Source organism: Vulpes lagopus, chromosome 4 (genome assembly GCF_018345385.1).
Source record: "Vulpes lagopus strain Blue_001 chromosome 4, ASM1834538v1, whole genome shotgun sequence".
In the NCBI taxonomy this organism is placed as follows: Eukaryota; Metazoa; Chordata; class Mammalia; order Carnivora; family Canidae; genus Vulpes; species Vulpes lagopus.
This window is the reverse complement of record NC_054827.1, coordinates 113,359,506-113,383,969: the sequence shown is the minus strand read 5'-3', so window position 1 is coordinate 113,383,969 and position 24,464 is coordinate 113,359,506. Positions and strand designations below refer to the sequence as shown.

At 54.3% G+C, this 24,464-nt stretch overlaps 2 protein-coding genes across 3 annotated transcripts in view; one reads left to right on the top strand and one right to left on the bottom strand.

The window, feature by feature from the left end:
- The first annotated feature begins 83 nt into the window (after window positions 1–83).
- Window positions 84–3,784, top strand: CIB1 (calcium and integrin binding 1). The gene is made up of 7 exons (XM_041752189.1): window positions 84–314; window positions 444–478; window positions 1,586–1,694; window positions 2,796–2,946; window positions 3,095–3,213; window positions 3,290–3,378; window positions 3,525–3,784. Exons 1-7 carry the CDS (start codon window positions 264–266, stop codon window positions 3,544–3,546), a joined length of 576 nt encoding a protein of 191 aa, XP_041608123.1. The 5' UTR covers window positions 84–263; the 3' UTR covers window positions 3,547–3,784.
- Window positions 3,785–3,845: 61 nt separating this feature from the next.
- SEMA4B (semaphorin 4B) overlaps window positions 3,846–24,464 on the bottom strand; it is a 36,977-nt gene continuing 16,358 nt past the window's right edge. The window contains exons 3-15 of one of the 2 annotated variants that reach the window (XM_041752183.1): window positions 14,393–14,556; window positions 14,170–14,232; window positions 12,830–13,048; window positions 12,066–12,177; window positions 11,717–11,830; window positions 11,411–11,562; window positions 9,966–10,147; window positions 9,701–9,851; window positions 8,459–8,669; window positions 8,261–8,376; window positions 7,846–8,012; window positions 6,467–6,552; window positions 3,846–6,062 (exon numbers count right to left, since the gene is read on the bottom strand). In XM_041752183.1, coding sequence (XP_041608117.1) covers window positions 5,323–6,062; window positions 6,467–6,552; window positions 7,846–8,012; window positions 8,261–8,376; window positions 8,459–8,669; window positions 9,701–9,851; window positions 9,966–10,147; window positions 11,411–11,562; window positions 11,717–11,830; window positions 12,066–12,177; window positions 12,830–13,048; window positions 14,170–14,232; window positions 14,393–14,556 — 2,477 coding nt within the window. In that variant the 3' untranslated portion in view covers window positions 3,846–5,322. The remainder of the gene's footprint in view (window positions 6,063–6,466; window positions 6,553–7,845; window positions 8,013–8,260; window positions 8,377–8,458; window positions 8,670–9,700; window positions 9,852–9,965; window positions 10,148–11,410; window positions 11,563–11,716; window positions 11,831–12,065; window positions 12,178–12,829; window positions 13,049–14,169; window positions 14,233–14,392; window positions 14,557–24,464) is intronic. The other variant, XM_041752184.1, reaches the window with a different exon arrangement.

The following is a 24,464-nucleotide window of genomic DNA, read 5'->3' as shown; positions in this document are numbered from 1 at the left end:
CTGGGCTCCGCCCCGGAGCGTCCGGCCCCGCTCCGGGCCCCGCCTCCAGCTGGCCGCCGGGAGCCCGGAGCGGGGAGCCGGGAGCGGGTCGGCGGAACCGGACCCGCAGCGCCTGGGCACTTTAAGGAGGGGGCGGGCCCGGGGGCAGCGGCCCCAGGACCGGTTGCCGCGGGGACAGGGCGGTGACGCGGCCCGAGGGCGGAAGTGGAAAAAGTTGCCGGCGCCCCGAGGCAAGTTGGCGGAGCTGTGCGCGCGGCGCGACGATGGGGGGCTCGGGCAGCCGCCTGTCCAAGGAGCTGTTGGCCGAGTACCAGGTGCGCGGGACGCAGGTGCCCGGGGAGTTTGCGCGCGGCCCGGCGCTGGCGAGCGGGGTCCCGGGGCGGGCAGCAGGGCGGGCGCGGCCCCCGGGAGGCCCGCTGAACCCCTCCCGTTTTGCCTTCCAGGAGTTGACGTTCCTGACCAAGCAGGAGATCCTCCTGTAAGTGCAGCGTCCAGCCTCAGCAGCCGGGTCCTCTAGAGGCGGCTGCGGGGGGCCCTGTCCAGGCGGGCAAACGGAGGGGCCCCCGGAGGGAGGGACAGGGGCGCGCCTGAGGTCCGCAGCCGAGCCGGAGCTGGCGCCCGGGCCCCGGGCCCCGAGATCCGGGCCGTGCCCTCCGCCGACTCGGGGGCCCCGCTGCGCGCAGCGGAGCCACCTCGCCGCCCCCGGCCGGCTGGGCACCCCGGGGCCTGCGCCTCGCTGGCTTCCGCGTATCCGAACTTCCTGCCCCCGCCCGGCAGGGGCTGCTGTGGCTCTCCGTGCGCCGCGCCCACCGGGAGCCTGGCTCCGGGTAACTGGGCCTGAACTGACGCGGTAACCGTTAACGTGTACCGGGCGCTCACCGTGCGCCGGCAGCCGTGCGCAGGGGTTGCCTGCATTATCTAGTTCAGTCCTCAGGAGGGAGGTCCCGGGGCAGTGAAGCGGGTTTCAGAGAAGTTTGGTAACTTGCCTGAGACTACATTCCAAGGAGGAGGATTTGAACTCGGGCTGGAACCCCCTTCCTAGCCGCGTGCCAGCTTTTTGCGGTCAAGGCACTGGAGCGAGGAGATTCCTGGGCTTCCCTTGGCAAAAATAATCCCGGTGGGAAGGAGGTGAGGGCTGAGGAAGAGATCCTGTAGGTAGTTGCTAAAAAAAAAAAAAAAAAAAAAAAAAGTGGGAGGCTTTGAGGAGCTGGAGATCCCTGCAGTGAGATGGGAGACATTTCGATTTTACTTTTTCCTGTTTTTCAGGGGCAACTTCTGGTTCCTTCTGCAGCCTCTCCATCCCCCAGGGAGCTCTAGAACCAATGCCCAGTACAGTGCCTGGCACACAATAGGCCCTTAGTAAATACCCATTGCCCGAATGGACTCTCAGTGCAGTTTTGTGTCATATGTGACAGTACACATGGGGGTTATATATGTCGTCTCCTTTTGGCTTATGCTTGATGACCGAGAGGTTCTATGTATGTGCCTTAGCTCCCCACTTGGTGTATAATGGTTAACAAGACAAGGAGCAGGGGATGTGATGCACACTGGAAGGTTTGCCAACAGGTTCCCTTCCTTCTGCCAGAGCCCACAGGCGGTTTTGTGAGCTGCTTCCCCAAGAGCACCGGAGTGTGGAGGAGTCACTGCAGATCCGAGTGTCCTTGGAGCAGATTCTCAGCCTTCCAGAGCTCAAGGTAACGGTTCGCCACCCTCCCTCCGCTACACGCCTTGAGATCATGTGGTCACTGGTCCCCATTCTGGTCTTCTCTCCACTTAGCTCTAATTTCCTGAGGACTAGGGCTTTCCCAGACTCACCCAGTCAAATTAACTGGAATAGTGTTTTTCAAGCTGGGATTCTTGGATATGTTCTTGGAGAGTCAAAGAAGTTTTGTCTTTATTTTTTTTTATTTATTATTTTTAAAAAATATTTATTTATTCATGAGAGACACAGAAGGAGAGGCAGAGACACAGGCAGAAGGAGAAGCAGGCTCCATGCAGGGAGCCCGACATGGGACTCAATCCCAGGTCTCCAGGATCACGCCCAGGGCTGAAGGCAGCACGCTAAACTGCTGAGCCACCGGGGCTCCCCCGAAGTTTTGTCTTTAAGAGGAGTTGAGCTACCTTATTAAAGTTTGAGAAACCTTATTCCAGAGGCCGATTGCCTCTCCATAGGGTTGCTGTGAAAAAATTCTTTTAAAGATTTGTATTTATTTATTTGAGAGAGAGAGAAAGAGAAAGAGAGAGAGAGGGAGGAAGGGAGGAGTTGGGGTAGGGGAGCAGGGAGAGGGAGAGGGACAAGCAGATCCCGCACTGAGCACGGAGTCCAATGAGGGGCTCGATTTCATGACCCTGAGATTACAACCTGAGCCCATGACCTGAGCTGAAATCAAGAGTCCAATACTGAACTGACTGAGCCACCCAGGGCGCCGCTACTATGAAAATGTTTATGCAAAGGGCGTGGCCTAGTACCTATAACACAGTTAAGTGTTCAAGTAAATGTGTTTTAAAGTAACCAGCCCATCCTGTTCTCTTTGTTTAGGATGCTTGTCTTCCTTCTCTGCTCCTGGGCCTGCCTTTGGGTTAAACTGACTCACAGGAAACCATCCCTGTCCCTTCCCCAAGTCATTTGGTCCTCCTGCCCTCCATGCTGGCCCTAAAACATTGATCCTCGTCTCCTGTGAGCCTGAGTTCATGGAGCGGGTACTGTGACCTGCTCCCCCAAGTTCCTGGTAGGATTTGAGGAGTATGTGACCTGGGCTGCATCTGTGGCATTCACACCAGGCTCTCTTACCTAGGCCAACCCCTTCAAGGAGCGAATCTGCAGGGTCTTCTCCACATCCCCCGCCAGGGACAGCCTGAGTTTTGAGGACTTCCTGGACCTCCTCAGTGTGTTCAGTGACACAGCAACTCCAGACATCAAGTCCCACTATGCCTTCCGCATCTTCGGTGAGAGCCAGGAGCAGCCTGGCAGGACACGGCCTGGTCTCTATGTGGTCTGGGCGGTGGCATACTGCTCGGGAGCCGGGGGGCCTTCTCTGGATCCTTGGAGCTCACCCTGACCACATTCATTCTGGCTTCCCATGACCATCTCTAGACTTTGATGATGATGGAACCTTGAACCGAGAAGACCTGAGTCAGCTCGTGAACTGCCTCACAGGACAGGGCGAGGACACACGACTTAGTGCCTCAGAGATGAAGCAGCTCATCGACAACGTGAGTAGCGAGGCCAGGCCAGGCCAGGGGGCGGACAGGAAGGGCTGGGTTTGGTCTGAAGCTCTCTCTTTCCCAGATCCTGGAAGAGTCCGACATTGACCGGGATGGCACCATCAACCTCTCAGAGTTCCAACACGTCATCTCCCGTTCGCCGGACTTCGCCAGGTATGATGATGGTAGTGCGGGAGGGACAGATACGGCACAGCCCATTCCAAAGGGTCTTAGGGAAGATGTGGGCAGGCTGGGAGTTAGTCCCCGCCCCGCTCGCTTCTCTTCCAGCAGAAAACCTGACTCACCCTTCTCTTGTTCAGCTCCTTTAAGATTGTCCTGTGACAGGAGCCGTGGCGTGTGTCCCAGCAAGCACCCTGTCAGAGAGCCTTCCCACTGCTGAGCTGTGGCCGAGGTCATGCCTGTGTTGCCAGGGCCGGCCAAGCTGGCCTAGCCCAGAGCTGGCACTGTGTGGTCCTGCTCCAGGCAGGGGAAGGCCCTCCATGCTGGTGCCTCTCTCCTTCTGTCATTGTCATCACTGTTTGTGTTCTACTAATCTATAATAAAGGTTTAGATGTTCGGACCCTTTGCGTGATACTAGAAATGCTGGTATGAGGAAGGACTGGACTTCTAGGAGCCTTCGGTCATCCTGGGAAGAGTAGGACCTAAAGGGCCAGGAGGAAGGCAGCCTGTAGCCCGCCCAGCCCACCCCTCATGAGGGTGTCAGTATGAAGGGAAGCACGACAGGTGGAACTCTCATATATCCTGATGGTGGTGGTGCTTCCATTAATTTCTACACACTTTAAAATTTATATGACTGTGTGCCAAAAGAAAAAGACGCTATTTCACTGTATGATCATATAAAAAATAAACATTTTTAAAGTGAAAAAAAAAAAAAAAAAGGACAAAATCCCTGATCTACCTGTGTTCCCACCCTGAACTGGGGGAGATGCAGGGTAAAGGGGTTCAGGGAAAATAAGGGAATCCCTTGCCCTCCCATCAGTGCATGAAACTTCCAACCTTAAGGACCACACTCCACTGGGAGATGGGAGTTGGCCCAGCCAGGGTGGCTCTGGCCCGATAGCCCCTGGGAAGAAGAGGCTCAGAATGCCCCAGAACTCAGAGTATTAGACCAACTTCAAAAAGTAACAGTCCTTTGAGAGGAAGGACCATGATTGTTTCTATTCTTTAGATTTTATTAAAAAAAAAAAAAAAAGTAAAGTGCATCTTATTAAAAAATATATAAAAGCCAGATAAACTCAGGGTTCCTGTGCTGGGCAGTGTCAACAAACCTTAGACTGGGAGCAGGCAAGGTGTAGGGGATGAACTGGGGGTCGGGCTCAGGGAGGAGACCAGGGCAGACGTGGGGACAGGCGACACACAGGTTCCAGGATGGGCTGCAGGAAGGCAGCCAAGTCACTTCCTGGACTTCGAGGGAAAGGCGTCCATTGTCATAAACGAGATCTCTCCTGGGCTCACGCTGCCCCTCTCACACATGTCCACGGCCTGATACAGGCTGGAAAGGTCCAGCAGGTGAGTCTGAGCCCAAGGCCTGTGAGAGCTGTGGTGGCAACTCAGCCCTCCGGTCCCTGAGGTGATGGGATGATGGCTGTGAGAAGTTGGCCAGCCAACGTGGCAGGACCCACGGAGCCCGAGCTGGCCCCTGCTTCTGTGGGCACAAGGGCCAGCCGGCAGCCGGAGGTGGGAGAGGCCGGCCGGCGGCCGGAGGCGGGAGAGGCCAGCTGGCGAGGAACGCCAGCTCTGTCTCAGACCACCACTTTGGGTGAGTCAGCCTGGTCTCAGGCCGCGCGGCAGGGCTGTTGGTGTGCACGGTGTTCTGCGATGTTTCGTTCTCACTGGTTTCACATTTTCAATTGTTTTTTAAACAAAGGCTCAGTTTACAGAGGGAGCACGGTTCTGCCCAGGCAGGCAGGCCCCCGTCTTCACCGGGGCCCTTTGGGGCCATGCTCTTGGCTGAAGAGCAGCAGGCCAGCTGGCTCTGTCGCTCCCGAGGGGTGGGCACCACGCCACGGCTGTGTCCCACGAGACAGAGGTCCAGCTGGCCCCCTTTGAGCACTCATGGCCTCTAAAGCCAGGGTGGCCTCCTCCAGAGGTCTGCTCTCACACCACAGAGTCCCGGATCTCAGAGCCCAGGCGGACCCGGGGCCGGGGGCACACTGGGGACACCTCTACAACGCTGTCCTGAATGCTGAGCGGCCTCTTCTCTGACTCTGTGAAGACGCGGGGCCCCGGGGAGCTCTCAGACAGGGCCTGGTAGCCTCGGTGGTCGAGCGGGGTGCTAGGGGGGCCTACGCCATTAAGTGGCCGGGTCTCAGGTGGCAGAGCCATAGGGCGGGTCTTGGGGTGCACACTGGCACACTCCCCCTGCTTCAGGAAGACTTTCATGCCATCCCGGTGGCGGTAGAGGAAGAATAAAATGAGGAGCACCACAGCAAACACAAAGAGCGCGCACATCACGAGGAACTCAGTCCAGTAGGACTTGTCTGCTCCCCAGCTGGCCTTGCCACCAGCTGGTGCACTCACACGTGACGTGCTAATGATGACAGGCACGCCGCCCCTCCGGCCCACTTGGTCGGCCTCCACGTCCTCCACTACCTTTGGGTGGTAACAGGCCACCAGCTGCTGGAAGCCCTCCTCCAAGGACAAGCACTGGAACACCCCCAGTTCCTGCTGGCTGCCGACCAGCAGCAGGTCCCCGGTGGGTAGCACGCGGCAGGAGGCTGAGGTGTTGACCGGGAGGCCATTGTGCAGCCAGAGCCGGGTGGCCAGGTTGGAGAGGAGGGGGCAGACCAAGGTGTTCACCGTGTTGGGCTGGAACTGGACTTCCTCACATCGCTTATCTAGACGGAAGAGATGCAGAGTCAGGGGGACTAGCATCCACAGTAGCCCCGGGCTCACCCCACCTCTCCCTGGACCATACTTTTTTTTTTTTTTTTTAAGATTATTTATTTTTTCATGAGAGAGACAGAGAGAGGCAGAGACACAGGCAGAGGGAGAAGCAGGCTCCATGCAGGGAGCCCGATGTGGGACTCGATCCTGGGACTCCAGGATCACGACCTGGGCCAAAGGCAGGCACTAAACTGCTGAGCCACCCAGAGATCCCCTGGACCATACTCTTTATACTATGAGGTGCAATTCTGCAGACTCTGGGTCAGGGACCAGGCCACTGCCACCTGCAGGAGCCTTCTAGGCAGACCTGGCCCCTGCACCTCTCTCATCTCCATCCTTTCATGGGGCAACTTACCACTTAGTACAGAAGAACGCGGCCCAGGTGAGGAAGTATTGCAGAGAGTCTTAGTGTTAGCCCCCTCAATGTCCTGGATCCATGGCCTAACGACCAAAGAGAGCAAGAGATAGGCCAGGAAACCACTATGAGCCTGCATGGCCCCATCCCCAGTACAGACAGGCCCTTGTGGGGCCCAGGGACCATCAGGCCCAAAACAGGAGTAAAAGGCAGGTGGCTTCCCCAGGCAGGTTCCCCACACGTACAGGGACTGAGCCAGCATCTCCTGTTTACAATATTCATTTCCTATAATAATTCCCTGAAGACAAAAGTGATGTGGACCTTTAGAAGTCTGGAAGGACAGCTGGATCGACATGCATGTCTCTTGTCTTTTACAACAATGCATGTGCACGGACTTATTTAATGAAACATAAATAAAAATAATTCTCAATACACTCAAGGAAACCTAAAAACACTCAACCAAGTACAAACGCTGAAAACACTATGGATGTCACATGCCATCTACCAGCCAGTGATCGTGACAGGTGGCAGTTGGGGCGGATCCTTTCAGCTGTGCATACGTGTACTCCTATGGGATTCTTTGAAATACAAATCTGGCACCAGGTCTCCCTGTGCGTGAAGCAAGGATGCTATGAGTGGGAGATGCCATTTTTATTTAAAACGGATATATATATATATATTTAAGATTTTATTTATTTATTCATGAGAGAGAGAGAGAGGCAGAGACACAGGCAGAAGGAGAAGCAGGCTCCATGCAGGGAGCCCAAGGTGGGACTCCATTCCAGGTCTCCAGGATCACACCCTGGGCTGAAGGCGGCTCTAAACCACTGAGCCACCCGGGCTGCCCTAACATATATTTTTGATTATTTCACATATCTATAGAAAAACCTGGGAAGGTACATATAAAAAAAAAATCTCACCGCAATTCTCTGAGTGATAGGACTCACGATAGTTTTTATTTTGTTTACACACTTCTACTTTTCAAGTTTTCTATACAAACACCTTACAATCCGATTTAGTTCTTCTGAAGCACTTTTTAATGGTTTTTTTATTTTTTATTTTTATTTTCTAATGGGTTTATTAATGGATTGTTGCATACTACTTACTTTTTTTTTAACATGTTCACACACCAAGCCACAATCCCCAGCCAGGCTTTTCATGACTGTGACACTTCATACTTTACCAAATGATGTCCCCCAGCTCTACAGATGGGAAGGGCAAATATAATTTATTGCCTGAAACCAGACCACTTGTGAGAGTCCAAAGGGGAGCTCATCACTAACCACGCTGACAGTGGATGCATGCGAAACTGCCTGGGGATTCTGCAGAGGGCTCAGGGTAAGTGCTCTGATGCCAAGTGCACTGGGAGGAGGTCTCACCTGGAGGCCGTTTCAGGCTGGTAGAGGCTGATGTGTCTGCATCTGGAACCGCTCCAAGCACAGTACGGATCCCGGGCAAGGACGCAGTCCCCACAGCTCTGATACAGGCCACAGTTGGCTACAGGCACCTGGACAACGCCTGAGTAGGAGGCAGCATACAGCAGCCCCTGTACAGACATAAGGGCATGAGAGGCAGACATGGGCCACCGGGGCCACCAACCCAGAGCCGCGCGCCAAGGAGCCCTCTCTCATGCTCCAGGTTAGACAGGTACCCCACTGTCTGCTGCCTCATGCCATGAGTCTGGACTTTGCCATCTTGCTGGTGCCAGCAAGGAAAAGCTGGCTGGAGCCTGTGCATCAATGACAGAGGGGCAGCCGAGCACACTCCCCTGGGCTTCCTCCCCAGCTCACTCACCCTGTTGGTGTCCAGGAGCAGGTTCTGCACAGGCTGTCCTAGTGAGAAGATCTGGAGCTCCTCAATGATGTGCATTTTGGAGCCCACACCCACTGCCTTGTGCAGCCAACCGTCGCCTGGAACATGGACAGCACTCAGGCCCATATCACCAGAGTGAGGCTCCCTGCCCCTCAACCTGTCCCTGCTGTGGGCACTCACCAGTGCCCAGGAAAAGCACATCATAGGTGTGGTGCAGACCAGGCACGCGGTGTACAGCCACACGCTGATAGCGGGCCCGGGGCTGCAGCAGCAGTAGGCGGCTGCGGACCTGCCCATCCATCAGGAAGTGGTCCTTGAGGAAGTTCAGCACACGGTCTGGGAGCTGTAGGGATGAGGTGATCTTCCTCTCCCGGGCACTGTTGGTGATGCACTGCAGGAGAAGGCGGTGGTGGTGGCATGAGACACAGTGCCACTTGGGGCAGCAAGCAGAGTGGGAGCCCTGTGGATGCTGCCAGGATAGCTGGCCCCCCTCTCAGAAGCCATGGTGCATCACATGTGAATCTGCAGGGAGCCAATGCACTGATCTGGAGGCCCAAGGGCTAAGCCTGGGTATGGGGCAAAAGATCACCATCCTCCCACCCTCACCCTCACCCAGGCCTCAAGAAGCATGACCACACTTCCTGCTCGTTTATCATCCTTTTGCCAGTGCTCAAAGGAAGCCCTAGCTGGCCGGTTTCTGAATATAGGGGTCATGAGGGTACCTGCTCAGAGCTCCAGGGGACTAAGCCCCAGGGGCCCTTGACAATAGCAGCTCAGTGACACTCTTCCTTGGCTCTGCTCCCTCCCCTCCCTCTCCTGTTCTTTCATGGTGCTTCCCAGAGTCACCTCCTACATAAACTGCTGACACCCATAGCCCCCATCCCTGGGGGGAGCCCAGCAAGCTGGAAGGACAGGAGGGCAATTTCCCCATGGCCAGGCCACTCAGTCACTCAGTAACTAGATAAGGAGCCCACGGCAGAGTCGGAGACAGGCACAAGTGAAGGACAGTTATAGAAATACGCACTAAATGCCCTGATGAGAGCATACGTGCTCCCCCGAGGCAGGGGTTTTGTTTTTTTATAAAGATCTTATTTATGTATTTGAGAGAGAGGAGAAAAGAGATTGAGAATGAGGAGAGGGAGAGGGAGAAGCTGAGCAGGGAACCCAACTTGGGGCTCGATCCCAGGACCCTGAGATCATGACCTGAGCTGAGGGCAGACTGAGCCTCCCAGGAGCCCCACCCTGAGGCAGGTTTAAGGCATCCTACCACTCATGGCCACGTCCAACCCAGTAAGACAAACAGGCCTGGGTTTGGTCCCTACTTTCAAGATGAGAAAAGAGATGGAGAGAAGCCAAGTGATCCCAGCACAGCACAGGGACCCATCCTGTCAGCACCCCCCAGGTGTGGAGAGTAGTCCTTACCGCTCCAGGCCGGGGCATGGGCACTGGGTGGGTCGCAGTGTACCACTGCTGGGTCTCACGGTTCACCTCCTTGTAGAGGCCATTGAAGGCCTTTTGCACGTCCTTCATGGTGAAGACGCAGATGGCAGAGCCCTCTGTGCTCCCCCTGTGCCTACAAAGGAGATGCTGGATTAAGCCAGGGACCCTGGGGCTCAGGATGAGGCCAAACTCTTGGGCCCCATCATTCCCTACCCTCCCATCTCCAGTTAGGTTCTGGGGGCCGTACCACTGGGATGTGAAGACCCCATAGAAGAGGGTGTCCCGCCAGTCCTGGGGGCTGGGGCTCAGCGTGAAGACATCCTGCAGCACGTTGAACGGGAAGCCATCGTCTGGCCGGGAGCACAGCAGCTGTGCCTTAAGGAAGGATGTCCAGCGCTGCTGCAGGACCCGCTCGCCACCCTCGTCCCCCTGGGGGAGGCAGAGAGAAGCTGGGCTTAGGCAAGGCCTGGTCGGGGAAGCCCAGAGCCCCCTGCAACCCCTCCGGGGGGCAGCTGACAGACACCAGGAGAGGCAAGCCAAAGCCAGGGCAGACTTCCATTTAAAACCAAGAAGATGGGACGCCTGGGTGGCTCAGCAGTTGACTGTCTGCCTTTGGCTCAGGTCATGATCCCGGGGTCCTGGGATCAAGTCCTGCATTGGGCTCCCCACAGGGAGCCTGCTTCTTCCTCTGCCAATGTCTCTGCCTCTCTGTGTCTCTCATGAATAAAATCTTTTAAAAAAATTTAAAAAAATTAAAAAACCAAGAATACTTGAAGGTGGTGTCCAGGTCCTATCACCAGGGGACTGGGTAAGTAAGAGCACCTTCCTTACTGTGGAATACCCAGAAACGGACAGAGAAGAGTCCGCCTATACGGGGCAAGAGATCAGGACTCCCCGCAAACAGGGAGCCTAAATACCTGCATTGCAGAGAACTCATTTGTAGATAGTTTTTCAATAATACAAATACATGTATATTTACACATACACAGAAAAAGAAAATGGATCGTCAAGGAACATTCTAGAATATTAACAGTGGTCACCTGCAGTGAGGCACCAGGATGCTGACGCTAACAGTCAACGTTTAGCTGTTGCCTACCACACTCCTAAACACTTTTGGGGAATGGATTTAAGCCACATGACAACTCTGAGGCAGGTCTTATGCCCATTGAACAGATGGGGACACTAAGTGAGAGGGCATGCGACTTGCCCAAGGTCACAGGACTCGTGGGGTCTGAAATGAGGCAGCCTGGCTAGAGTCTCTGCTCTTCGTCGGGATGCTAAGCTGCCTCTTTATCCTAAGCGATTTTTGTGTGTCCTTTTCTGTAGTTTCACATATTTTTTTTTAAAGATTTTATTTATTTATTCATGAGAGAGACACAGAGAGAGGCAGAGACCCAGGCAGAGGGAAAAGCAGGCTCCATGCAGAGAGCCCGATGTGGGACTCGATCCCGGGTCTCCAAGATCAGGCCCTGGGCCGAAGGTGGCACTAAACCACTGAGCCACCCGGGCGTCCTGAGTTTCACATTTTCTTAAAGAAGAAAAAACGTCAGAGCTATTTTAATTTAAAAGGAGAGAGAGAGAAAAGCAGTCAGCCAAGCTGTTCCTCCTGGAGGACAGAAGAGGCCTCCTGGTGTTTCCCAATCCTGGCCTCGGGGAGCCTCCGGGGTCTCTGGGGTGGACCATCCCCCTCACCTTGCAGATGCGGGCGATACGGGACACGATGGTGTTCTCAAAGAATTCAAATTCCTGGCCAGTCTCACTGAAGAAGAAGTAGATCTTATCATCATCCCCCTGCAAGCTGTTCAGGCTCTCGGGAATGTAGGCCGAGGCCACGAATGCTGGGTCTGTGGGACAAACGGGGAGGGCTAAGTCAGCCTAGGAATCCGAGACAGGCAGGAGACTGTTCCTGGCCCCAGCTGGCCCTGCAGCCCTGCAGGGAGAGCATGGCCTGCCCTGGGCTCAGGGGACTGCCCACTGGGTACATGGGGAGGACTTCACCTTGGAGCCAGTTGAGGGAGCTCTCGGTCTTAGTGGGGCGGAGGCTTTGGCTCCGGGAGATGGCCGGGTCATTCCCTTGGAAGCTGCTGACTGTTCCAGTGTAGAGCTCACCATCTGCCAAGAGAACATTCCCATGGGAATGGCCCCTCAGCACGGCCCCTGGTCGCCCAGAGCGACCCCAGGCTGCCTAGCTCGCTTGAGGTAGACAGGGAAGGGAGTGAGAACCGGGAGAAGCCAAACCCAAGGGCAGCCAAGGGTCACTCTGTGCTCCCCCTCCCCCGGGAATCAGTATGGTGTGCACTCACCACTTGCCCACCCTCAACTGAGCCACTCTGCTCTCAACACTCACCAACCACCAGGGCCGTGGACTTGAAATTGGGGTCAAAGGGACAACGGCCCTTGCCATCTTCCAGGAGGATGTTCCCTACTTCATCCTGTGCTAGAGTGAAGTTCGCCACACTCTGCAGGAGAGCAGATGGAAGAGCTCAGGGGTGTGCTAGGGGATGCATAGGCTAGGAGGGGAGGGAGGGAGGCATGCCAGAAAAGGCAGCTGTTGGGGGCTGAGGTGGGAGGAGGCAGGCCATCTTCCTCATCTCTGCACCCAGGGCATGGTGCCAGCACCGTCGGGCAGTGACCCTCTGATGGGCATTCCTAGCCCCAGTGGCCACAGAAGAGATGTTGACAGGACTCAGAAGGGGCAGCAACATGGTCCAAACCATGGTGTGTCTGACTCCAAAACTGGCACTCCAACTCAATGCCTCAAAGTACCATCCGCTGCTAAGGTGCGTGTAACACAGAAATGCAGGAGCAAGTGCGTGTGAGGAGGGGAGCCATGCGGTGGGTTGTGGGACTGAGGGCCGGGGAGAGCTCAAGAAAGCAAGAGGGTAGGAGTCCTGAGTTGGCCACAACCTCTGTGCCTGGAGTTCCCAGGCACCCCTCCTTTCACTCCCCGCCGGCCAACCTGGTCACCAAATCTGGGGCCAGGCCTCAGGGCTCTCAGACCCACTGCTCCCTGGAAGTTTTGCCCCGGGCCCTGCCCTTGACTAGGGACTCCTGCTAAAGAACAGCTCCTAGGACAGCCACAGGCGGGTGTGGGCAAAGGGGAACACTTACGATGTAGGTGCACACAGGGCTGAAGGCTGCTGTCCCACAGGTGAACAGGTGGCTGCTGTTAAGTGGAAGGAGGATCTTGATATAGTTCTGGCAGTCACGCTGGGGAAGGAGGGAGGAGGATGTCAGGCCCAAGCACGCCACCAGAGGGCAGGGCCAAGCCCGGGCTCTCTGGGGCTCCTCAAATCCCAGTGCAAATGGGAATCCAGCAGCATCTTGTCCCTGGGCAGAGCAGACAGAGGACCACGGAGCATGTGTGCTGGAGGGGGTGCCTGGGGGCACCGCTAGTTCTATGTCTCATAAACATAGTGATTGTTCCCTGAGACCTTTCCCCTCTTAGCTGCTGAGGCCCCAAACTCACTTCTCACACACCCCCATTTCCTGTCATCCTGAATCTGACCATTTCTCCCTCCCTTACTGGCACCAGCCTGGTCTGGTCCCCCACTGGGCTCCCTCCCTATGTCCCTGCCCCACAGAGGCCATGCTCCACCACGCAGCCAGAGCAGCCCCTTTAAATGCATGCCAGCCAATGCTACTCCCCTGCCCGGCACCCCCGCAGTTTCCCAAACACCTCACTCAGGGTAAGTCCACTCCTGCCCTGTCTCCAGGCAGCCCACCGCCCACCCCCTAGCAGCCTCTAGTCCTGATGCAAATGCCACTTTCTTAGTGACACACACTGAGGTGTGGCCTGACTACCTGTTACAGTGGCTGAGTTCTGCCTGTTGCTCTTTCTTCTTTTGCGTAATTGTTTTGCCAGGGTCTAGAAGTACTTGGGCACAGTGCGCGTGCTTCATACACATTTGTGGATGAAAAGGAGTCAGGGGCAGTCAGGACTTGAACCTGTGTTTGAGCCCAAATCTGGTGCTCTTTTGCCTTCCCCTCCTGCTGCGTGCAGGACAAGAAGTATCCGGGAATAACAGGGAGGCCTCCAGGAGATCCCTGGGCTGGACCAGACCTCACACGCAATGGTCTGGCCAAAACCACAGCAGGATCTGCCAGACCTGTGCCATCACACCATCTGCAGAGGGATGCCCGCTCACCACTCGGGCTGGAAGCCGACTTTATTCAGTTCTGATTAGGTGCCCTATACGTGTTACCTCGCTGAGTCCTCAGCAGGTCCTGTGAGACAGGCATCATTATCCCCATTTTACAGGTAGGGACACTAAGGCTTGGAGAGGCCAATCTACTTGTTCTGGGTCACAGAGATAGTAAGTATAGGACCAAACCCAGGTGTGGCCATCGCTGAAGCCTATGCCCTGTTTCCCACCGCTGCCTCTATACTGGGTCCCGCACACCACACTCTGCCCCTCCTTCAGCCCGGTGGCCTCCAGGTGCCAGCTCACCTGTGGGTCCTTGCCTTTGAAGCTGCACTGCTGTTTCCTCTCCGCATCTGCGCTCCACAGCAGCTGGAGAACAAGAAGGGGAGGGCATGGGTGAGAACGAAGGCTGTGCCTGGCCCTGCCTCTCCTGTTTGCCTCATCTTCACACCCAGAAGATCAGTCTTTCTGTCCACTGGCCCCTCTGCCATCCCCTGCCCAGCCTGGCCAGCCCTGGGAATCATCTCACCTCCTGGTATTCCCCGCCAGGCAGGAAACTGGTGCTGCTGTTGAGAGCAAAGAGGGCCTCCCGGGCACCCACGTACAGAGTCTTGCCATCCCTGCTCAGCAGAAGGGCCGTGTAGTTGGAGACATTTTCTGCTTCGAATCTGAGGAATGGTCGCTCTTTGGAGCCTGGGGAGAAGAGATGGATGTTACCTGAGGTCCACACCTCCCACAAGAAATCTATTATACCAACCTCGAGGATGGGCCAATCTGAGGGTAAGCGAGCAAGGCAGCGCATGGCAAGGAGCTGGGGATGGGGGGATCAGGTTGAAAGGGGAACAGCATTCCTGGACTCTCAAACATTATGAGAAGAACAAATGTGCAAAGATGAATGTAAAAGAACATTTATCATAGCGCCATTCATATTAGTGAAAAACTGGAAACAAACTAAGGGTCCAACCATCAGGGACTAGATGAAAAGACAACATTAACACTCCACTCAATGGGATATTATGCAGCTGGTAAAAATGATGTTATCTTAGAAACACCAAAAAAACAAACACAATTAAACAAGAAAGGCATGGTCAATATGAAGCAAACTAAAATGTAAAGTGATGGGTTTTGAGGATGTAACAAAATAAAAGGAAGGGCATTAGATCCAAAGAGAACCTGTAAGCACAGCCCCACCCACCCTGGTCCTGCAGTACATGATTTATGATGGCAGAGGAAAAGCAAACATGGGGCAGTGATCTTTACCTCTCAGTACCAGCTCACAGCACTCATGGAAGACTCATGGTTATAAAACAGTAACGTAAACTGTTACCAACTTTGACCTCAGGAACTTGAATGTACAACAGAGAGACCCTGTGATGCTGGATACCAGGGTTGTTTAGGCAAAAATGGAGTCTCTATCTTGTTGGGACGGTGAAGAGGGCCACAAGATATTGTCAATGGTTAATGGAACAAGAAACTGAAGTTTAAGTATAGAAAAAATTTTTTTGTTTATTCTTTTCGGGAACTTTTACCCCCAACATGGGGCTTGAACTCATGATCCTGAGATCAACAGTCATGTGTTCTTCCAGCTGAACCAGTCAGGTGCCCCTCAGTATAATATTTTAAATTACAGAGGCAGGGGGAATCCCTGGGTGGTTCAGCGGTTTAGCACCTGCCTTCGGCCCAAGATCCTGGAGTCCCAGGATCGAGTCCCACATCAGGCTCCCTGCATGGAGCCTTCTTCTCCCTCTGCCTGTGTCTCTGCCTCTCTCTCTCTCTGTCTCTCATGAATAAATAAAATCTTTAAAAGAAAAAATTACAGAGGCAACCCAGAAAAATGTTTGGAGGAGGTAAGGAAGGGTGATGGAAGGGATGGAAAGCCTTATTTTTCTCAGCAGCAAAAGAGTAAGTCAGATAAGCCAAGAAATAGTGGGGCAAGCATTTTACTTAACCATATGGAGGAAACCACTGTATTAACGAAAAGCCTGATTAAAAGATGTCCCTTCTTGGAGGAGCTGGGGCTGGGGATGACAGGGGCATTGGTTACTTTTCGTAGTAAGTACTTCCACACTTAAAAGCGAATTATGTGCATGTATCCTGGATAAAAACTTTACCTTTCATCGTTATAAGAAGAGAAGATTCTAATTATCTACCACCAAGTAAAGATGAAGGTTATAAAACAGTATGTCTAGTTAGATCTTATTTTTTGTGGGAAAAGTATAAAAAGAAGAAAAAAAAAAAAGAAAAAAAAAGGAAAGAAAAAAAAATCCAGGAGGATGACTCACAAAATGCTGAAAACTGGTATCCTTGGTGGGAGTTTAATTTTTTTTCCCTTTTTACTTATCATATTTGAATTCTGTAATAAGCAGGTTACTCTTATGTAATACAAAAGAAATGGAAAGAAAGAAACACATGTACCTGTCCAACCAGGGTACCGTACCGTTTGTGCTGTGAGTAACTAATGGGTTTGAAGAAAATTATTTTAAAAATTCTAAGTAGCTGATAAGAAAAGGAAAACAAGCAGAAATGAGCCACCCTGCCCAGCCTCAGGTATCTCCAATCTGACCAATAGGTTATGACCACGCAAACAGACACAGTCTCATGAAGCTGAGGAGGCAGAAAGAGCAACATGCCAACAAAGCAGTTGTGAAGGCAGCTTCATGTGCTTTTACGTGGTGAGTGTTTTTACATACCCTCAGCCTGGTTCCACCAAGGACGAGAAAACAAAGAAAAGAACAGAACATAGTGAAACATAAACACTAAAATCAGGAGCAAAGAAAAAAAAATCCGAAGAAAACATCTAAACCAGAAAGGGCATCATCACATATGCAGGTCACAAGAGATCTTCACACAGCTACTGGAGATGGGTGGTGTGGTCAATGCTGAGCCTCCCAGGGGCCGAGGAGAAAAGGGAAATGAAGTTACCTGATTCTCACTGTCAGAGAGGAGGAACACATGCCAGCCTTTCTGGAGAAGCTAAGCTTTCCACCTAGCCACTAATGCTGAAGGAAGCCCTCAGGTGGGACGTCCTAGCCAAGCTGATGGGACATGGGATGGATAACATCCCACCAGCAAACAGGATGACAGAGCTCCCAAGGCTGCTCCTCACAATGTCTCCCAGGGAAGGTGATGACGTAAGGTAACCAGTGCAGGACTCAGTGCGGGAATGTGTGTGCCTCTGCAGCTGGGTGTCTTGTCGTACTCTAGAAGCAAAGCTGGAATTGGGGCGGCACTGGGTATTCACGGGCAAGGTCCTGCCTCACATCTGGTCTGCTACTGAAACTCTAGAGCAGCAGCTAGGGTTCGGAGAGGTCAAGGCCTCTCTCTGAACTATTAAGTTCAGAACTGCTCAAGACTATCTAGGGCTTTTGCCCCCAGTTCCCAGCTCCTCACCATTCATCAGCAACTCTACATACTGGGAAGCTCAAAAAAGTTACTAGTACTAAACCCTCACTTCTCCCAACCACGAAATTTCCAAACACAACAGGGCCCAATTGTGTTGCTTGCACTGTGTGCTGATGACCTTTTGGAACAAGCAGTCTGACCTTGTTGTGTTCCCCCCTAAAGAGACCCTTCCCATTGGCCAGTCCAGGTCCACGCCCTGGGAGGGTGTGGGCTACACGCTGCACATATGCAGACATTAACCCCTGTGTGCCCATGACAGCCCTACAAGGTAAGTACCACTGTGATCCCCAGGTTACCAAGAAAGAAGCCCAGCTTTAAAGACACCAGACCACTGACACAGCCCCACGGCACATAAGCAGCTGTGGCAGAAGATGGGCTCAAGAGGTCTCCTTCCCAAAGAACCCACAGTCTGCCAACCACAGGATGCAGCAAAGTCACCTGAAAGGCCTACCCTAGAGGCCTGCCGCCACTGCCCTGGGATGGCCTGACAACGGGCAATTCTATGAGCTCCCAGGCAATTCCAAAGTGGGAGGCCCATGGACCACCCTCTGAAAAGCACCATGTCAGTCCGTCTGGAGGGCAGTGCAAACTCCAGCTCACTGACCTTTGGCTTCTCATACATACCGCGGGGATAATGAGCAAAATATGACTCCCAGCAGCCTCACAAGGAGGGCATCTGTGAGACGAGGGCAAACGTCTTCCACATCCCCTTTGCGGTTTTCTGAAAGCCCAGGGCTGGGTCAAATATGCCAACATTTATCTGCCCACACAGGAGGGGCATCTTCCCAGGGTGGGTCCTGGAAGTCTAGGCTGGAGGCTGCACTTAGGATCCATCCAGATATAGAAATGCTGAAGGTCAGAGATAAGTTGTCGTCCAGGTGGCAGCTTGGCCCTGCTCGGGCCTGGGAGGGAGTAGAAATCTGCCAAAGGTCACGTAGACAGAGCACAGCCAGGTTGGAAGGACAGCTGGGGCGCCAGCTGCTAGAAAACCTGCTCCACCACACCTCCCCCAGTCCTACTGGAAGTATGGTCAAGGAAATAGCAAAGGGACAGAAGTGGACGGGGGCCCCCATACACCATGCATTCCCTCCTAGGGATTCTCCTCCTTCATCCCTCTGCCCTAAACCTCTCAGACCAGAGCCATGGAATCCTGAACGCCCTGCTCCCCCATGATCCCCCACGCCTTGGGGACCCAACCAGGGCGAGTCAGTGGGGCTGGCTTCCCAACTGGGAGTCTTGACCAGTACGGGCTCAGGAGTCAAGAGACCCAGGTTCAAACACTGCCCCTGCCACTGACCAGGTGTTTGCCACCAGGACAAGCCACTTAACATCTTGGAGCCTCACTTTCCTTATCTGTAAAATGGGGATAATAGCACCTTTCCTCATAGGGTTGTTATGAAAAGAAATTAGATTATGTATATAAATAACAACGTACATAATAACCCATATTTACTGAGAGCTTTACTCAGAACAACTTTGCACACGTTAGCCGAGTGTTGGCATGGTGTCTGGCACACGATCAACACTCGAGTGGATCAAAAACAAAATCCAAAAGCCCTGCAGGAAAATCCAGCCCAGCAAGGGCTGCCAGAGGAGCAGGGCTGTTTGGAAGGGCTGGGCCTCTCTCATCCTCAGGGTTAAAAAAACCTCACGCAGGGGTGATTCCTAACCTCAGTCTACACCTGGTCACACGGAGGTCTCACAGCCACAGGGAATCAGCTCTGGAGCTGGACAGGTGTCAGGTGTGCTGTGTGCATGAGCTGGACCCTGCTCGGTGTTCTGAGCGCTGTTCCTGCCTCGGTGCCTGGGGTCACCTCCAGAGTTGATGTGCAGATGTCTGTGTGGGCCCTGCCTGAGCTTGCCGGGGTTTGTGTGTGTGTGTGTGTGTGTGTGTGTGTGTGTGTATGTGTCTGCACACCCTACCACCAGGCTTGTCCATGCTTGTGTGTTTGCTCCAGGATGCTTTTCGTGTAGAGGTGACTGGGAGGGGGTGTTTGTACACTTCATTCCCTGTGAGCGTTAGCACACCTCAGGGGCAGTCTTAGCTTCTAGGCTGCTCTCTATGTGGCCCGAGAGTGTGTCGTGAGCTCTCCTGGGCGGCCCATGCTGCTCAGACGTCCTCCACATCCTCTACCCAGCGGGTTAGTCCAGTAGGGAGAACACTAGTCCGCCTGAGGCCGTGGCTGGTTTTCCCAGGAGGATGAAACCTCTCTTTCCACCCTGGGCAGGCCTGAAGGGGTGGCCTCTGGGGGCTCCAGGAAGGCAGGGTAGGGGCTGGCCTAGGGCTGTCTCCTTGGAGAGGGCATGTCAGAGCTCCCTGTGGGGCCCCACACCCCCTCCCTTGGGGCTGGGGGCTCTCCGCAGGAAATGATGTGGGAACAGCTCAGCCCCCAGCCTCACCTAGAGTTTCTTCCCTTCCCTGTGACTAAGCCGGAAGCTTGGAGCTCTCTGGGGTGAGTCGGGAACAGGGCTCAGTGGGGTCCGCACCCAGCCAAGGCAGCGAGCCGCAGCAGGGCTGTGACTCAGAGCACCGCCCCACCTTCTCTCCACCGTGGCTCCTGGCGCCGCAGCTGACGCGGGCCTGGCCCTGACGTCCTGCCTCCACAGACAACACCCGCTTCGAGGGGGGGGGCGGGGGGGTTAAGAGCCAGGAAGGTGCTCCCACAGAGTCCTCAGGAAGGAGTAGTAGATCCCCCGAGAGTCCCGAGAGGCTCTGCGCGAGCATCTCTTCCCCAGGGCGTCATACTGGACTCTTGCACCCGGTTGTATCTGCAGGCACACCCCCCAGGACAGAGGTGCTGACTCAGCAGCAAACTAGGGCACAGCAGCCGCCCTGGATGCACATCCTCTATGCCGCCCAAGTGCTCCACAGACCAGCCTGCCGCCCCGGAAGCGGCAGGCCAAACTATAATCACCAGGTCACCACCAGGGCAGAGTCCCCAAGCAGGGAAGGGTTATTCTAAGCAGAAGAGGGACTGTGGGTCAAAAGTCTTCCCTGCGCTGAGGGAAGCAAGACAGAAGTAAAGAGCCAAGGGAACCCAGCCCAGAAGCATCCCCTGTTCCTGGGGTAGGCACACTCTGGAAAGCCCGGTTCCCAAAAGGCCGCCGCTATGACTTCCAGTGACTAGGCCCAGAGCTTCTGCCAGGATCACCAGGTAGCCCTAGCCCCTCAAAGACAACTCCTCACCTGGTACCCATCTGGCCAACAGGGCCCTGACCTAGGACGGGTCTTGAGCTGCTATTACCTCAGGAGCTTGACCTCCACCTGGACAAAGGGTGACTCCTCCAGCCCTCTGCTGCGGGCCTGGCTATTCCCTAACAACCCTTCTCTCTGGTCTGCCCAAGGGTCCACCTTCCTCCTCTCACACATCTCCTGTTTTCTGAAGAAACTAGTACCATCAGGCATGGACAACCTTGACTTCCCACTGCCTCCCTATCTCCTCAAAGGCCAAGGCCCATGTCATCAATCTCTGCCTCTCAGAAAACAGGTCTTTCCTTCAACATTCATCCTAGAAATCTGTGTGCCTCCCTTCTTCCCTTTGCAGCCAAACCCCTGAAGAGAAGAGCCACCTGGAGCGGTCTCCATTCCTCAAACTCCTACTTACCCCTTGACTGGGAGTCAGGCCTCAACCAGCCCCATGCTCACCAGGGCATCACCTGGCTGCCAAACTTCAGACACTGAGGGGCATGGCCTCTGCAGCACCTGGCCTTGTGCAGGTCCCCTGTCCCCAGGTGTGTGGGCCACAGTGGCCTAAAGGGTCATTTCACGTCTCCCTGTGACTCCTTCTGGGCCTCTATCCCTCCAAGAGCTAACTTACCAGAGCACCTAACTACGTATTTTAAATGGATGAATGCACATAATCGTAGCAAGGTTGTTGTGACACATAGGTCTTCCCCCCTGAGGTTTTCAGGGGGGAATTACAAGTGCTGTGACTTGCCTGCAATCAGCCAGTTAGGAAGAATGGCGGAGCCAGGATTTGAACCTGCACTGGCAGCTCTGGTGTCTGTGTCATTAAGCTAACTTCGACTCTCCAGAGTTTGCTCTTTCATATTGTTCCGTGGGGTCTGCCTCGGCCTCGAGATCACACACCCACACCCATCACTTCAATAATCCAGACACTGGCAGCCCCCAAATCTTGTCAGGCAGTGGCAGATCTTCCTTTAACATGCCAGACCCCACTGAGTGGGTGGGAGACCTGCTTCGGCCACCGCCCACCACCGCCCCCTTTGGCTTGGGCTCTTGTGTCTTGTCACCCACTGGAAACCTGGATGAGTTCTTTACCCGCCTCTCTCTCACCTCACAGACATCCAATCCATAATCAAATCCTGCCTATTCTCCCTCAACACTTGCTGAATCTATTCTGCTCATGATCTTTGCCACCAAGATCCTGTACCAGGCCACCATCCTTTCCCCTCTGGGATCCTACCACAGCCTCCCAACAGCTCCCACAGCCTCCCACAGCCCAGCCTCTGTGTTGTAGCCAGAGGGCTGCCTGGGGATGGTCATGGCCCTGTATAACTCTCAGCTGTGTCCTCACTGTCTAAGCCCCTAACTGACCAGCCCTTTCCATGTCTCCCTCCCCTGCCTCAACTGAGTGACACCAGGCTGCAACTCAAGATCCTATTTCTCTCTCGAATTGACTCAGGCAGTCCTGTCTACGGCCATACCACCCTGAACGCGCCCGATCTCGTCTGACTCAGGCAGTCCTGCTGCCTAGAACTCCCTTCCTCCTCACAAACTGCTACTCATCCTTTGAGACTCAGCTGAGTTTCACCTCCTCCAGGATGTCCTCCTGAATCCCCGGCTGGCCGAGGGCCCCTTCCTTCTCTGTGCCCATCATTTCCCCTTCACGCCTCTCACGGTGCACTGGCCACATGGCTTGCTGATGGGCTTTCTGTGCCTGTCTCCTCCAGCAAGTTGAGAACTCCTTGAGGGATCAGGATGCTCTCATGCACATTTGTATTATCTGGGCCAGGTAAGGTTCAAGGAGTTGCTCAATAAACATTTAACTGAATGACCAAATGCTAAGTTCCAATGCAGGGGTACTTGGGTCCAGAGGGGTGGGTCCTAGATTCAAAGAGGGCAGCCTAAACGTCCCAAAGCCTGTCGCTCACAAGAGTGTATCTGAGAAGTACTGCCCCTACTCGGCCCCCTCTCCAGAGCACTGACCACTCTGTCCTGCCAGCTCAGCACCCAGGCAGAAGCGTGAGAGCCGACAGACAGGAGAGGTCCACGTGTGACTGACTTTTATCACTGACCAGCTGTGCCACCCTAAACAGAGACCTGCCATCTCTGGGAGGAAGCCCTCACAGGACTGCTGGAGAGAGCAGATAAATGCCACATGGAGAAGTGTCAACTCCTGCTCCCAGGTTAGGGAGCCACCAACCATCAGGACCAACCCTACCCACACAGCCCTCCTCATCCTACCACCTTCCTTCCTCCCCATCCTCACTCTAAGCGAATTCCCTGCAGTTACCTCAGAAGCCCACTTGTGCAGAAAACAGGGGGCACTGGCAGGTGGGGTACAGCTGCCTGGAGGGAGGAGTCGCTCTGAAGAGGCAGCTATGGCTCAGCCCCAGATGCGTGCTAAGTGGAATGGGGGCCTGGCCTTACCAGACCTTCAGAAAAGCTGGAAAGTTGGATTTTTATTTTAAATTTCCTGAGTTTTAAAATATGAGCAACAAATTAAAACTTCCTAAAACAGCTGGAGGCCAAAGAAAACCTATTTCCGGGCTGGCTTTGGCCTGCTGCCCTCCAGGGTGCAAACCTGTATCTGAGACGTTTGCTCCCAGTCTCCGGTGCCTGACATTACCGGCCACATCTGCTAAGGGGACCAAATTTCCAACTGTGGCCACACCATCAGGGGCCTCCACCGGATCCCTCATTACCCCCCAGAAAGTGACCTCAATAGGTCTGTTTACTAGATGGACAAACATAACCTATCAATTGTTCAAGGGCTGAACTGGGCCATTTTGCTGCTTTCCTGCAGTTCAAAGGACGCAGCTGTTTCTAACGCAGAAACTATGGTTCTTGAGTCAGAGAGTGCAGCCCAATGCTTGACCCCAAGCCTCTCTAGCCACATGACCCTGACAGTGTGAGTTAGCTTCTCCACGCCTTGGTCCCCTCAGATGTAGGGGACAAAATGGTGCCACCTTCAGGACCCGGCACACGGTGGGTGCTCCATCCTGGGTGGCTTTCTTTCCTGTTTCTGTTAGCACCTCTCTCTGAGGATGAGCAAGGGGAGGTCAAGAAGGAGGGGAATTCGTTCTGGCTCCTGGTTAGTAGGAATTATGACAAAATAACAGGTTTCTTCTAACTACTGAACCCACTGAAGCCCCCTCACCACAGGCCCCCCACCTCTCTGAACCCTACGAATGGTCAAGATCAGCTTTCCAGAGGACCCATAAGTGCAGACCAGAGAGCTCCCATGGAGAACATGTCAGATCTCAGGGAGGCAGAGCTATAGGTCACCTCTCTGAACTCCAGCTGTCTTATCTATAAAACGGGGATAACTTCGCCCACCGTGTAGGGGAAGACAAGACAACTAAAAGCCTAGTGCCCACCATAGCTCTATACCCATTACTTTACTTCCTACATTCCTCTTGGCACTAAACACTGCAACACAAATCTGAGGATGCCAGTTGTGCCACCTAAGGGCTGAAGGTGGTCCTGCCCCATACTAGAGATGCTCACACAGGAGGGGCAGCTATAAAAGGACCAGGGAGACTGCACAGGGCTAGACACAGAGAAACGTCTTGCCTGCAGCCTTGAGAATGGCAGGAGATGAAGTGGAGCCTTTACAGGACCTCGGGCATCTGTCCCAAGATGGCTAGCTCCATGTGAGCCACTCTCCATCCTGGACAGAGGCAAGCCAGGCTGGGAGGACAGAATGCAGGGAGGAGGGGTAGGGAAGGCGGGGCAGGGCAGGGAGAAGCTGCTCTTCCCCCTCAGCCCCGGGGAGTGGGGTGGGGGGCATCAGAGGCCTCTCCCCCCATCCTGAGCACCCACGGCAGTAGGTAGGGATGGGTGGGCCACAGCCTCTAACGAAGGCAAGAGTCCAGCCTTTTCTGCATGCTCTGGCCCTGGTGTCTCCCTTATAGGGAGGTGTATCCAGGTTGCCCCAAAACTTGTGCAAACTTGGGAGTTTTGCAGATCTGACATTTCAACACAGGCTGAATGTGGGTTATGCACAGGGCAG

Excerpts from the sequence above, each read along its gene's own strand:
- CIB1 (XM_041752189.1), top strand. The coding sequence starts at position 264 with ATGGGGGGCTCGGGCAGCCGCCTGTCCAAGGAGCTGTTGGCCGAGTAC. Across the intron at positions 315-443 it reads AGCTGTTGGCCGAGTACCAG|GAGTTGACGTTCCTGACCAA; the intron begins GTGCGCGGGACG and ends TTTGCCTTCCAG. Across the intron at positions 1,695-2,795 it reads TCAGCCTTCCAGAGCTCAAG|GCCAACCCCTTCAAGGAGCG; the intron begins GTAACGGTTCGC and ends TCTCTTACCTAG.